This window comes from Nicotiana tomentosiformis, chromosome 12 (assembly GCF_000390325.3).
Source record: "Nicotiana tomentosiformis chromosome 12, ASM39032v3, whole genome shotgun sequence".
NCBI lineage: Eukaryota > Viridiplantae > Streptophyta > Magnoliopsida > Solanales > Solanaceae > Nicotiana > Nicotiana tomentosiformis.
The window spans coordinates 71,921,667-71,937,326 of record NC_090823.1 but is presented as its reverse complement, the minus strand read 5'-3'; the positions used below and the strand labels follow the sequence as shown (position 1 = coordinate 71,937,326).

General features: G+C 41.7%; 1 protein-coding gene across 1 annotated transcript; it reads left to right on the top strand.

Annotated features, from left to right (window-relative positions):
• The first annotated feature begins 8,897 nt into the window (after window positions 1-8,897).
• LOC138902852 (uncharacterized) lies at window positions 8,898-15,438 on the top strand. The gene is made up of 4 exons (XM_070190753.1): window positions 8,898-9,038; window positions 9,141-9,558; window positions 14,909-15,076; window positions 15,308-15,438. The coding sequence occupies exons 1-4, from the start codon at window positions 8,898-8,900 to the stop codon at window positions 15,436-15,438; spliced, it is 858 nt and encodes a 285-aa protein (XP_070046854.1).
• Window positions 15,439-15,660: the final 222 nt, after the last annotated feature.

Here is a 15,660-nt window from a genome sequence, read left to right as displayed (position 1 = left end):
AAGGAATTCTGAGTTGACCATTCAGTGAAAAAATTACTCTTCGCGAATGCGATGGTGTCCCGCGAAGGTGAAGAACAAAAATTACCTGGCCAGTGTTTTAAATTTGCAAATCAAGCATTTTAGTATTTTGAGTATATCTTGAGTTCTAGAGCTCCATTTGAGGTGCTTTTTGCGGCGTTGTTCTTGTATCAACGAGGTGGTAGATATCCAACTTTTATTTTGATATTTTAGATGATTATTTCTGTTAGTTGTTGTTTTTATCCCTATCTTGGATTGTAGAAATTGGGGATTTAAGCCCCAAAGTTGAGGAATGATAAATTCTTGAGTTGAGGGTCTATTCATGGAAAAAATTGGATGATTTTCTGGATATAGACTACATAAATTATGGATAATATTTATTTACGATAATTTTTGGAATTTGCCATGCGGGCCCAGGGTTGACATTGTTGACTTTACGTACGAAGTTGGGAATTTGTTCTAATTGTTAAATTATGTATCTTTGAGTATATTTTGATTTATTTGCACGTTCTTTGACTAGTTTCGGATCGTTTGGCATTGGTTTGAGGTGTTAGAAAGGCGTTGGAGCCATTTATCGGATTTTGGAGTGAGGTAAGACTCCTGTCTATCCTTGTAAGAGAAAATTTATCCCGTAGATGCTATATTTAATATGTGATACGTGTTATGGGAGCTACGTACGTATGAGATGACGTGTGTCCGTGCGTATGCTAGATTCTTGATCATGTCTGGGTAGACTTAGACTCACACCATATTTTAACTGTATTACTTGAGTTATTTTTGCCTGTTTAAATACCTTAATTTACATTTTAGCCCTAGACTATACTTGCGTAGAGTATAGGACTTGATATTTTAGATACTTGATAAGCTACTTGATTAGTCGTTAAAATTATACTTCCTTTTATGAATTTCTTCCGCGTTGTGCGTATTCGTCCAAAAATTTTCTTGAATTTCATAACTCACACGTATATTCATGAGTGGAGCCAGTGACCCGTCAAAATTTCATATTCTTATGGGATCGGGCTGAACGCCACAGCAGTACTCTTATGGGATCGGGTCGATCGCCTCGACAGTATTATGTAACACACTTTTATAGGATCGGGTCGTTCGCCTCTGCAGTATCATGTAACATATACTTATAAGATTGGGTATTTCACCTCGGCAGTATCATGTAACATATTCTTATGGGATCGGACTGTATGCCATGGCAGGACATTGTACTATCACTCTTATGGGATCGGGTCGTTCTTCTCAGCAAAATTGTGTGTAATATTCGATAACGAGTCAGCGTTCCTATAGTCTTTTTGACTTGAGATGTGACATTGTTTTGGTATTGATCATTATGTATTCCATTCCGAGGTTGTATGGGAGAGTTATGATCATTTCCGTATCGAGAAAGATTGTTGGTTTCTAATGCGCACTTTTGTTCTTCGTGAACGCGAGGGAGTTCTCGAAAATACAAAGAAGGAATTATGAGTTGACCATTCAATGAAAAAATTGCTCTTCGCGAATGCGATGGTGTCCCGCGAAGGTGAAGAACAAAAATTATTTGGCCTGTGTTTTAAATTGGCAAATCGAGCATTTTAGTATTTTGAGTATATCTTGAGTTCTAGAGCTCCGTTTGAGGTGCTTTTTGCGGTGTTGTTCTTGTATCAACGAGGTGGTAGATATCCAACCTTTATTTTGATATTTTACATCATTATTTCTGTTAGTTGTTGTTTTATCCCTATCTTGGATTGTAGAAATTGGGGATTTAAGCCCCAAAGTTGAGGAATGGTAAATTCTTGAGTTGAGGGTCTATTCATGGACAAAATTGAATGATTTTCTGGATATAGACTACATAAATTATGGATAATATTTATTTACAATAATTTTTGGAATTTGCCATGCGGGCCCGGGGTTGACATTATTGACTTTACGTACGAAGTTAGGAATTTGTTCTAATTGTTAAATTATGTATCTTTGAGTATATTTTGATTTGTTTGCACGTTTTTTGACTAGTTTTGGATCGTTCGGCATTGGTTTGAGGTGTTAGAAAGGCGTTGGAGCCAGTTATCAGATTTTGGAGTGAGGTAAGTCTCCTGTCTATCCTTGTAAGAGGGAATTTATCCCGTAGATGCTATATTTATTATGTGATACGTGTTATGGGAGCTATGTACGTATGAGGTGGCATGTGTCCGTGCGTATGCTAGATTCTTGATCATGTCCGGGTAGACTTAGACTCACATCATATTTTAACTGTATTACTAGAGTTATTTTTGCCTGTTTAAATGCCTTAATTTACATTTTAGCCCTAGACTAGACTTGCGTAGAGTATAGGACTTGATATTTTAGATACTTGATAAGCTACTTGATTAATCGTTAAAATTATACTTCCTTTTACTAATTTCTTCCGCGTTGTGCGTATTCGTCCAAAAGTTTTCTTGAATTTCATAACTCACATGTATATTTATGAGTGGGGCCAGTGACCCGTCAAAATTTTATATTCTTATGGGATCGGGCTGAACGCCACAGCAGTACTCTTATGGGATTGGGTCGATCGCCTCGACAGTATTATGTAACACACTTTTATAGGATCGGGTCGTTCGCCTCTGCAGTATCATGTAACATATACTTATAGGATTGTGTATTTCGCCTCGGCAGTATCATGTAACATATTCTTATGGGATCGGACTGTATGCCATGGCAGGACATTGTACCATCACTCTTATGGGATTGGGTTGTTCGTCTCAGTAAAATTGTGTGTAATATTCGATAACGAGTCAGCGTTCCTATAGTCTTTTTGACTTGAGATGTGACATTGTTTTGGTGTTGATCATTATGTATTCCATTCGAGGTAGTATCCGGTATTTGAGGACTTAGTATTTACTCTTTTGTTGAGGATCGTGATACATAGATACATCTGCTTTGTTGCTTTTACATGTTATGCTTCATACCTGCATACCTTTATTGCACTTCGTTTATTGGACCACTAGTAAGTGTCGATCTTGACCCCTTATCACTACTTCTTCTAGGTTAGGCTAGATACTTATTGGGTACACGTTTATTTACTTACTCATACTACACTTCTGCGCTAATTGTGCATGTATTGAGATAGGTACTTCTGGCGGTCACACAGGCACGTAGGCACTGCCGCTGTAGAGACTTTGTGGTGAGTTGCATTCCATGTTACGATCTGCAGTATCCCATCCTATTCAATTATTGCATTCTATTTATTTTTTTATTTCCAAACATTTGATGCAGTAGTATTGTATATTCTAATAGATGACTATGTACTTGTGATACCGGGTTTTGGGACTTTAGTCTATTAATCTTGGATGTATTTCTGTTACGGCATTCAGTATTGCATTTTGATCATATTCTAATTTTGAAGTGGAAAAGTTTGACTGTAGGTTGAATTTTAGTTGTCGAGCTCAGAATTTGATTTTGGGACTTGGAATAGGTCTGTTATGGTATTTGGAACTCGTCTGCAAAATTTGGTGTCTTTTGGAGTTGATTTGATAGGATTCGGACGTGTAGTTGTAATTCTAGAAGTTCTTGAAAATTTACTTTGAAATTCATGCATTTTAGAGTTCAATTCGTAGTTTTAGATATTGTTTTTTGTGTTTTGATCGGGCAAGCGAGTTCGTATGATGTTTTTAGACTTATGTGGATGATTGGTTTGGAGCCCCGAGAGCTCGGATGAGTTTCGGACATGTATCGGAATGGTTTTGAACTTAAAATGAACTGTTGGTATGATGGTTCTCAGTTATCGCAATTGCGAGCACCAGCCTCGCAATTGCGAAGGTGACAGTAGGGGGTCAGATGTCGCAAATGCGACTTCCCCTTCGTATTTGCGAAGGCAGTAAGATTTAAGCTTGGTCCGCATTTGCGATGATGGCCATTTCGCAATTGCAAAGCCGTCTCTCATAATTACGAGGATGCATGAGGTTGTCAGGGTTCACAAATGTGAGCCGTAGTCCACAATTGAGAGGGTTCACAAATGCGAACCCTGTGTTGCAAATGCGACATCTGCAGCTAGTTAAAGGGATGGGAGACGGGATTTTTGAAAACATTCTCTAATTTTTGAACCCTAGACTCGGTAGGAGGTTATTTGAAGAGGGAATTTTCACCTACAAACTTTAGGTAAGTGATTCTAATCTAATTCTAATCATATTCCATCAATATATCTTAGATTTTAACATCAAAATCATGTGAATCAAAGTGAAAAATTATGAAAATTTGTGAAACTTTGTCAAGTTTTTTGAAAAATAAGAAATTGAGTTTTGAGAGTTGATTTGGACTCGGAATTTGAAACTAATCACATATATGAACTCATGGAGTCATGGGTAGTCGAAATCTACTATTGGACCCGGATTTTGACCGGGCGAGCCCTGAGTTGACTTTTGTTGACTTTTTAGGAAAAGTGTAAAGATCTTATCTTTATCTATTGTAATTGATTTGCCTTGCATTTATTGATGATATTAAGTCGATTTTGGTTAGATTTGTGTCATGTGGAGGCAAATTTTAGGGGATTTTTGAGAACTGAATTGGCCTAGTTAAGGTAAGTATCTTGCCTAAATTTGTGGGAGGGAACTACCCCTTAGGATTTAGGATTGATTGTGTCTTTTGTGATATGTGAAATCCATGTGCGCAAGGTGACAAGTGGGTACACGGGTTGTAAGGTTAAAGTGAAGAACATGTATCCATTGCCACACATTGATGACTTATTTGATCAGCTACAGGGTGTTAGAGTGTTCTCAAAGATCATTTAAGGATCGTGCTCCAGACCTTGAGAGAGAATAAATTGGATGCAAATTCTGACTTGATTCGGTGGCATTTTTGGGTCATGTGGTGCCGAGTGAGGGGATCAAGGTAGATCCGAAGAAGATTGAAGTAGTGCAGAATTAGCCCAGACTGTCTTCAGCTACTGAGATCTAGAGTTTCTTTGGTTTGGCCTGATATTATCGCCGTTTCGTAGAGGGTTTCTTGTATATTGCTGCACCTATGACCAGCTTAACCCAGAAGGGTGCTCCTATTAGATGGTCCGAAAAGTGTGAGGCGATCTTTCAAAGGCACAAGACTACTTTGACTACGGCCCCAGTGTTAGTGTTACCTACGGGATCAGGGTCTTATACTGTGTATTGTGATATGTCACGTGTTGGCCTTGGCGCGGTGTTGATGCGAGACGGTAGGGTGATTGCCTATGCGTCTCAACAGCTAATGACACATGAGAAGAATTATCCAGTCCGCGACTTGGAGTTAGCAGTCATTGTTCATGCATTGAAGATCTAGCGACATTATTTATACAGTGTCCCTTGTGAGGTCTTTACCAACCACCAGATTCTACAGGATCTGTTCAAACAGAAAGATCTTAACTTGCAGCAGCGTAGGTGATTAGAGTTGCTTAAGGACTATGATATCATTATTCTATATCATCTCGGGAAGGCCAATGTGGTGGTCGATGCCGTGAGTCAAAAGGTGGAGAGTTTGGGTAGTTTAGCATATCTACCGACAGTGGAGAGACCATTAGCATTGGATGTTCAGGCCTTAGCCAATTAGTTTGTTAGATTGGATGTTTCGGAGCCCATTCGAGTTCTTGCTTGCATGGTTTCTCGGTATTCTTTAAATGATCGTATCATAGAATGTCAGTATGACTACCACCATTTGCTTGTCCTCAAGGACACGATTCAGCACGTCGATGCCAAGGAGGTTACTATCAGAGATGACGGTGTGTTATGGATGCAGGGTTAGTTATGTGTGCCCAATGTGGATGAGTTGCGTGAGTTGATTCTTCAGGAGGCCCACAGTTAGCGGTACCCCATTCATCCGGGTACCACTAAGATGTATTAGGACTTGAGGCAGCACTATTTGTGGAGTATGTAGCTCGGTGCCTAAATTTTCAGCAGGTGAAGTATGAGCATCAGCGACCGGGTGGTTTGCTTCAATAACTTGATATTCCCGAGTGGAAATAGGAGTGTGTCACCATGGCCTTCATTGTTGGGCTCCCACAGACTCAGAAGAAATTTTACACGGTATGGGTGATTGTGGACAGGTTGACCAAGTCATCTCATTTTATCCCGGTAGTGACTGCCTATTCTTCAGAGCAGCTGGCTCAGGTTTATATCAATGAGATTGTCTGACTTCATGGTGTACCGGTATCCATCATCTCAGACTGGGGTACGCAGTTCACATCGCATTTCTGGAGAGTTGTACAGCGTGAGCTAGGCACACGGGTTGAGTTAAGTACATCATTTCACCCCTAGACGGACGGACAGTCCGAGCGCACCATTCAGATATTAGAAGATATCCTTTGTGCATACGTTATGAATTTCGGGGGTTCTTGGGATCAGTTATTGCCATTTGCAAAATTTGCCTACAATAACAGCTACCAATCGAATATTCTGATGGCTCCTTATGAGGCCCTATATAGGAGATGGTGTCATTCTCTAGTTGGGTGGTTTGAGGCGGGTGAGGCTAAGTTATTAGGCACAGATTTAGTTCGAGATGCCTTGGAGAAGGTAAAACTGATCCAGGATCGGCATCGAATAGGCCAATCTAGATAGAAGAGTTTTGCGGATCGGAAGGTTTGCGATGTTGCTTTCATGGTTGGAGAGCGACTCTTGCTCCGGGTTTCACCCATGAAGGGTGTGATGAGGTTTAGGAAGAAGGGCAAGTTGAGCCCTGGGTATATCTGACCTTTTGAGATCCTTGAGAGGATTGGTGAGGTCGCCTACAAGCTTGCATTGCCGCCTAGTTTATCTGCAGTTCATTCGGTGTTCCATGTTTCTATGCTCTAGAAGTATTATAGTGATTCGTGTCATGTTTTAGACTTCAGTACAGTCTAATTGGACGAGGATTTGACTTATATTGAGAAGCTAGTGGCTATCATGGACAGACAGGTCTGGAAGTTGAGATCAAAGAATATTGCTTTAGTAAAGGTTCAATGGAGGGGTCATACGATCGAGGAGGTGATCTGGGAGACCGAGCATGACATGCGGAGTTGTTATCATCATCTATTCACCACTTCAGGTATGGACTTATGCACGTTTAAGCACGAACGTTTGTTTTAAGAGGGGGAGAATGTAACGACCTGATCGGTCATTTTTTGTAATTGCGCTATGTTACCCCTTATTATGCTTCACCCATGTGTGTTTATGACTTTATGACTTGCGGGGTTGGTTAGTTCTATTCTGGGAAGCTTTCGGGTTGATTTGGATCCCTTTATTCTTGACTTAGAAGTTTAACTTTAAAATGTTGACTAAACTTTGCCTTTTGTGAAAACGACCTCGAAACTGTGTTTTGATGGCTCCAATAGCTTTGTATTGTGAATTCGTACTTGGGTGTATGCCCGAAATTGATTTTGGAAGTCCGTAGGTTGATTTATGTTGATTTGCCGAAATTTGGCAATTTGAAGTTGAAAAGTTTGACCGTAGGTTGACTTTTAGCTATCGAGCTCGGAATATGATTTTAGGACTTGGAATAGGTTCGTTATAGTATTTGAAACTTGTCTGCAAAATTTGCTGTCATTTGGAGTTGATTTGATAGGATTCTGACGTTTAGGTGTAATTCTAGAAGTTCTTGAAAATTTACTTTGCAATTCATGCGTTTTACAGTTCAATTCGTAGTTTTAGATGTTATTTTTGTGTTTTGATCATCAGGGTTTTGACTTTTGAGTTCAGTTATAACTTAGACTACTGTTTTCTTTTCGCCGCTCTCTGTGTTCAGTCCCCACTCGCGTGTCATTCCACGGTGCTGCTCATCCGCAAATCTGCCGATTCCAACCATTGGTTGTTGTTAAGCAAAGTCCTATACGTCTCAAATACTCGGCTCCTCGATTTACTAAGGGTTTTTGTTGAGAAGATGGTTCTTCTTTCCTCTATACACTGCTTCAATCATTTCTCGGGTCTCAGTTTGTTTGAGAGCTGAAGTAGAAGTTGTTGTTGTTTCTTTCTGCTGATTTTGCTATCACTTTGTGGTTCGAGTTTCATCATCTCCTTATCAGACCTTTATTCGGTCCTTGTTCAAGCTGTTTCGGTTTTCCAACTTAGGTGCAGCTTCTTCCCGGTGAGGACGGACTATTTCCCGGTATGTTCAGATTGCCGGCAAGTTTTGTAAATTCCGGTGACTTCCGAACAGCTTTCCGGCGGGACACAACAGGACTTATCAGTGCTCTTGAGCAGATCTGACACGCTTCAGGAAAACTTGCTCCAGGTTCTTTCATTCTATATCTGGTACTCATGGTATCGGTATTTTTATTATTATTTTTTCTGCTCGCGGGAGTTGGTACCTCCCGTTTTCTAGTTTCCCTTTGTTATGTGAGTTAAATTACAGGCATCTTACCTCGTACTACTTTATTTACTGTATTAGTGTGCCTGTTGTTGCAACTTATATTCTTCTGGTTTGGTCTATTGCCTTGTGTGATAGTGATTCCCCTTACTCTGCCTTGGGTATAGTGGCTGTGGTCTGGGATGGGCGAGTGAGGTCATGTCCTCGGGGGGAACGGGGGTGGGGCGGGAGGTAGGGCAGGGTTTAGGGGGTGGGGCGGGAGGCAAGGGAGGTAAAGGGAACAAGGGTGTCTGTAGGTTGAGAATTGGGTCATGAAACGTAGGTACATTGACGGGTAAATCTATAGAGTTGGTGAAGATCCTCCAGAAGAGGAGGGTCAATATAACGTGTGTCCAGGAGACAAGGTAGGTAGGGTCGAGGGTGAGGGACGTGTGGACGGGTATAAACTTTGGTACTCAGGAGTCCAGAAAGGTAAGAATGGAGTGGGCATCTTGGTGGATAGGGAACTCAGAGAGTCTGTGGTTGAGGTTAGACGAGTGAATGATATATTGATGACTATTAAGTTGGTGGTTGGAGAGTGACCCCTAAACATCGTTAGCGTCTATGTGCCACATATGGGCCTAGATGAGGAGGTTAAACGGCGCTTCTGGGAAGGGTTAGATGAGATTGTGCGCCAGGTTCCGCCTGCTGAGAAGATATTCATAGGAGAGGATTTCAATGGGCATATTGGGTCGACCGCAGGTGGTTATGGCGAGGTGCATGGAGGCTTCGATTTTGGGGAGAGGAACGGAGGAGGTACATCGTTGTTGGACTTCGCTAAGGCTTTTGGGTTGGTAATTGCGAACTCTAGCTTTCAGAAGAGGGAGGAGCATTTGGTTACTTTTCAAAATGTGATGGCAAAGACCCAGATTGACTATCTCCTCCTCATGAGGTGTGACAGAGGGTTTTGCAAGGATTGCAAGGTGATTCTGGGTGATATACTTGCGATGCAGCATAGGCTCTTAGTGATGGACGTTGGTATTATGTTAAAGAGGAGGAAAAGGTCTACTCGAGAAAGACTGAGAATCAGGTGGGGAGCCTTAACTAAGGATAAAGCCCAAGCGTTGGAGGGGCAGTTGTCGGCTATGGGAGCTTGGAGGAGCAATGGTGACATGAGCACTATGTGGTCAGCGACAGCAGACTATATTAGGAAGGCTGCGAGAGAGGTGTTAGGGGTCTCAACGGGCATCTCTGGTAGGCACAAAGGAGACTGGTGGTGGAATGAAGTGGTCCAAGGTAAAGTGGAAGCAAAGAAGGCGGCGTACCTGAAGTTAGTGGGGAGCATAGGTGAGGAAGAGAGGCGAGTGTGCATGGAGAGGTATAAAGCAGCTAGGAAGGAGGCTAAGCTGGCGGTCTAAGACTGTGGCTTATGGTCGTATGTATGAGGAATTGGGGAAAAAAGATGGGGAGAAGAAGTTATTCTGGCTGGCCAAGTTGAGAGAGAGGAAGGCTCGGGATTTGGACCAAGTGAGATGCATCAAGGACGAAGATGGTAGAGTATTGATGGAAGATGCCCAGATTAAGAGGAGATGGCAGACTTACTTTCATAAACTTTTGAATGAATAAGGGGATCGTGATATTGTGCTAGGCGAATTGGAGCATTCCGAGAGTCACCGTGACTTTGGGTACTGCAGGCGTATCGAGGTTGAGGAGGTCGTGGGAGATATGCGTAAGATGAGTAGGGGCAGAGCGACCGGGCCAGACGAGATTCCAGTGGAATTTTGGAAGTGTGTGGGGAGAGCAGGTTTAGAATGGTTGACTAGGTTGTTTAAAATTATTTTTAAGGGGAAGAGGATGCCGGATGAGTGGAGGTGGAGTACGGTGGTTCCATTGTATAAGAACAAAGGTGATATCCAGAGTTGTAACAATTATAGGGGTATCAGATTACTAAGTCATACCATGAAAGTGTGGGAGAGGGTGGTTGAAGCGAGGGTAAGGATGACAGTGTCTGTATCCATCAACCAGTTCGGGTTCATGCCGGGTCGTTCGACTACAGAAGCTATACACCTTGTTAGAAGGTTGGTGGAACTATACAGAGAGAGGAAGAAGGATCTACACATGATGTTTATTGACCTAGAGAAAGCGTATGACAAGGTTCCTAGAGAAATTCTCTGGAGATGCCTGGAGGCAAAAGGTGTATCGGTTCCCTACATTATGGTGATTAAGGACATGTATGATGGGGCTAAGACTCGGGTTAGGACAGTAGGAGGCGAATCTGAGCATTTTCTGGTTGTAATGGGGTTACACCAAGGTTCTGCGCTCAGTCCGTTCTTATTCGCCCTGGTGATGGACGCATTAACACACCATATTCAAGGGGATGTGCCATGGTGCATGCTATTCGCCGATGACATAGCTTTGATTGATGAGTCGTGAGCCGGTGTCGACGAGAGGCTGGAGGTTTGGAGACAGGCTCTTAAGTCTAAGGGTTTTAAGCAGAGCAGGACGAAGACGGAATACCTAGAGTGTAAGTTCAGCGCTGAGCCAGGGGAAGTGGGCGTGGATGTGAGACTTGATTCGCAGGTCATCCCGAGAAGAGGCAGATTCAAGTACCTTGGTTTGGTTATCCAGGGGGGAGGGGAGATCGACGAGGATGTCGCACACCGTATTGGGATAGGATGGATGAATTGGAGGTTAGCATCTGGAGTCGTGTGTCATAAGAGAGTGCCACCGATACTCAAAGGTAAGTTTTATAAAGCGGTGGTTAGACCGGCCATGATGTATGGGACTGAGTGTTGGCCCGTTAAGAAATCACATATCCAGAAGATGAAAGTAGCAGAAATGAGGATATTGCGGTAGATGTGAGGGCACACTAGGATAGATAAGATTAGGAATGATGATATTTGGGAGAAGGTACATGTGGCTCCCATTGATGACAAGATGCGGGAAGCGAGGCTTAGATGATTCGTACATGTTCAGAGGAGAATCCTAGATGCTCCGGTACGGAGGTGTGAGCAGCTGGTTGCGGAGGGTACGAGAAGAGGTAGAGGGCAGCCTAAGAAGTACTGGGGAGAGGTGATCAGGCAGGATATGGCGAAGCTCCAGATTTCCGAGGACATGACACTTGATAGGAAGATGTGGAGATCGAGCATTAGGGTTGTAGGTTAGGAGGTAGTTGAGTCGTGCCTTACTTCGTACTATTGTGGGACTAGACATGTAGGGTTTTTGTCTAAGATAGCTAGTGGCAATATTGTGGCTTACTATTTTGCTTTTCAGTGCATATCCTATTTACTAGCTATCGCTTTTTCTTTGCATCTTTCTTCTAGATTTCATGGTGTTCCTATTTTTCTTATGATTGTTGTGGTAATACTAATATTTACTAATATTGTCTCCCTTTGCTTTGCATCTTTCTTCTGGATTTTATGGTGTTCCTATTTATCCTATGATTGTTGTTGTGATACAAATATTATCTCCTTTTTGTCCTTTTGTCTTTTTTTTTAGCCGAGGGTCTTTCGAAAACAGCCTCTCTACTCCTTCGGGGTAGGGGTAAGGTTTGCGTACACTCTACCCTCCCCAGACCCCATTAGTGGGATTTTACTGGGTTGTTGTTGTTGTTGTTGTTTTGTGTTTTGATCGCGTGAGCAAGTTCGTATGATGTTTTTAGACTTGTGTGGATGATTGGTTTGGTGCCCTGAGAGCTCGGATGAGTTCCGGACATGTATCAGAATAGTTTTGAACTTAAAATGAACTGTTGGTGTGCTGGTGCTCAGTTATCACAATTGCGAGCACCAGCCTCGCAATTGCGAAGGTGATAGAAGGGGGTCAGATGTCGCAAATACGACTTCCCCTTCGCATTAGCGAAGCCAACAGGATTTTAGCTTGGTTCACATTTGCAATCAAGTGTTCGCTTTTGAGATGATGGTCAGTTTGCAATTGTGAAGCCTTCTCTTGCAATTGCGAGGATGCATGAGGTATTTTTCAGCGTTCGCAAATGCGAGACCTAGGCCGCAATTGCGAGGGTTCGCAAAAGAGAACCTTGTGTCGCAAATGCGACATCTGCAGCTGGTTAAGGGGCTCGGAGACGGGATTTTTGAAAATATTCTCTCATTTTTGAACCCTAGATTCGGTAGGAGGCAATTTGGAAAGGGGATTTTCACCTACAAACTTTGGGTAAGTGATTCTAATATATTTATAATCATATTCCATCAATATATCTTAGATTTTAACATCAAAATCATGTGAATCAAAGTGAAAATTTATGAAACTTTGTCAAGTTTTTTGAATAATAAGAAATTGAGTTTTGAGAGTCGATTTGGACTCGGAATTTGAAACTAATTACATATATGAACTCGTGGGGTCATGGGTAGTCGGAATCTACCATTGGACCTGGAATTTGACCGGGCGAGCCCCGGGTTGACTTTTGTTGAGTTTTTGGGAAAAGTGTAAAGATCTTAGATTTATCTATTATAATTGATTTTCCTTGCACTGGTTGACTATATTAAGTCGATTTTGGTTAGATTTGAGCCGTGTGGAGGCGAATTTTAGGAGAAAAGCAATTTCTGAGAGTTGAATTGACCTAGTTGAGGTAAGTATCTTTCCTAACTTTGTGCGGGGGAACTACCCCTTAGGATTTGGGATTGATAATGTCTTTTATGCTATGTGAAAGCCGTGTACACAAGGTGACGAGTGGGTACATGGGTTATACGTGGTATTTGACCGGTTTAGGCTACTTAGACTATTTCCATGCTTTAATTGAAATACCATATCATGTTCTAAATTTTCATAGTCAATCTTTTCCTATTTGTGTTAGTCTATCCTTACATGCCTTAATTGACTTGTTTAACACTTGTTCTACATCCTACTTGATAAACTGCTCTCATGCCTTAGTTGAACTTGTTGCCTTTATTTGATACGTGTCATCTCTTTCATTGTTGATTATAATTTATTGAAGTCATTGTACGTGTTATCTCTTTCATTATCAATTTTCATTATTTTAAGTCATTGTTACTAGTTATCTCTTACGTTGCTATTATTCTTATTTGAAGTCATGTTATTCCTTCCATTGTGAGTAAATTGTATTTAGTTTGTAGTTACACGCTATCTTTCTTATTGTTGAGTTATTGGTGTTGAAGTTGTGGAAGTTGTATCATTTTGAAGTAAAGTTGATAATTGTTGAGATATCTTTCTTGTTAAGAATTTTACATTCATTGTTATTGTTAAGATTCTTGTACATGTTGTGGTGGAGCCGTGGGCTATTGTTGTGGAAACATTGATATTATTGATCGTTGGAAAATTGTGATATATAGGCACTTGTGGTGCGTGTTGTTATTGTAATATGATATTGATGCGCATGCGGCGGTATAAGGCTTGGGGTTAATGTGCGTGCGGCGGTATAAGGTGGGACTTATGTGTGTGTTGCTTGTAGGGTAACTACGTGAAGCCACGTGGCGTCATAAGGTAGGCTAAAGTGTGTGTAGCTATTTTAGCAAAATTGTTTTCAAAACCTATTTCAAATGTAAGGCTCACGTGGCCCCATATGGAAAGATTGTGATTGAGATTGTGAATTGTGAATACGAGGCGGTACCTCAGTTGTGATTCTTGACCTGGCCTCGTCACTACTCTACCGAGGTTAGTCTTGATACCTATTGGGTACCGTTGTGGTGTAATCATACTATGCTTTTGCACATTTTTGTGCAGATCCAGGTACGTGTGCTCGTATCGGTCATTAGAGATCATCTGTTAGCCACTTTTCAGAGACTCCAAGGTATGCCTTCTCGGCGTCCGCAGGCCTCGGAGTCACCTTCCATTATTCTTATTTACTGTTGTATTTTCTTTCGGACAGTGATTTAGTAGTTATTCTAGTTTTACTCTGTAGAGTTTATGCCTCAGTTCCACCGGTCTTGGGGGGTGTATTGTTGTTGATTCTGTTTTCAAAAGTTTTCATTAGTTATTCAGCTTTATTTTAGTATTCTGTTAATTATTTCCGTCAAGTTATTATTAACTGTTAGGCTTACCTAGTCATAGAGACTAAGTGCCATCACGACATCCTACGAAGGAAAATTGGGGTTGTGACACTAACGGCACCGTTGGGTGCCATCATGGCCTTTGGTGGGAATTGGGTCGTGATAGCTTGGTATCAAAGCACTAGGTTCACTTAGGTCTCACGAGTCATGATCAAGTCTAGTAGAATCTCGCAGATCGGTACGAAGACGTTTCTACTTATCTTCGAGAGGCTACAGGGCTGTTAGGAGAACTTTGTGCTCTTGATTCCTTGTCATGCAATTTGATTTCGGTTGAAGCTTATGTCTTCAGTTCCTTCCTACTCATTCATACACGATGTCGAGCATTAGATATCAGTTGGTCACCAACGAGTTGTGGAGATACTACAGATGTTGTGCGGGATATTTTTCCTTGCGTATACGAGCGGGCTACTATCGCCCTCTTGTAGAGGAGTGTTCAATCATTTCAGTCCCATGTTGGTGTTTCCCACGGGTTCAGGGCTATACATAGTGTATTGTGATGTTTCTTACATTGTTATCACGTAGTGCTGGTGTGAATGGTAGGGTGTTTACTTATGTGTTGCGGCAGTGAATGCTTTAAGAGGGGGATTATTTGATTCGTGATTGGAAGATCTAGTATTTAATTTCAGCGCATGAGAGACAATTGGGCTTTGATGTTCAGAATTTGGTTGACGGAGTAGCGAGATTTGATATCTCTAAACTTTGTGGAACTCTTGTTTGTGTTGTGGTGTCATCATCCTCATTTGAATGCATTAAGGCTCGTCGGTATGATGGTCATCATTTGTTTGCCTTTGGAGGTACGGTGCTGCGAAGTGGTACCTAAAAAGTAGTTATCAAAGATGATGATGTGTTGCGACTTTAGTGTCGAATCAGTGTTTCCAGCGTTGATGGTTCGAGAGAGATGATCCTTGAGGTGGCTTCTATACTTGGGAAATTCGAATGTGAATAAAAGAGTTTGCTTGGAATGTAGAGGAACGTGAATGCTTGATTATTGTTTTCGAGTTTTAAACATATTGTTGGACCTTCAGTTGATGTTAATGGAATGAACGGACTCTTACAGTTGGTGGACGAGTTGGACTCAGGAGGATTAACTGATTTCATAGTGGTTATAACCATGGCAATGTCGTTGCAATGTGTAGATATGAGGTTACATAGGTGAGCCATCTCAAGTGAGGAAGTTAGGGGTTGCGTGATTTCTAGTGAAGTTCCCATGAAAAGTTTTACCTTCTATCCAATGGGAGGCATGTACGGCGATGTGGGTATGGATCGCCTGAGGAATATGGCGCGACCATCATAAAGTTGAGTGTGCATTGGGGCAGACAATTCGAGTTGTGCCATGATTTGTGCAATATGAACTTACGAGAATTCAACTAGGCTATAA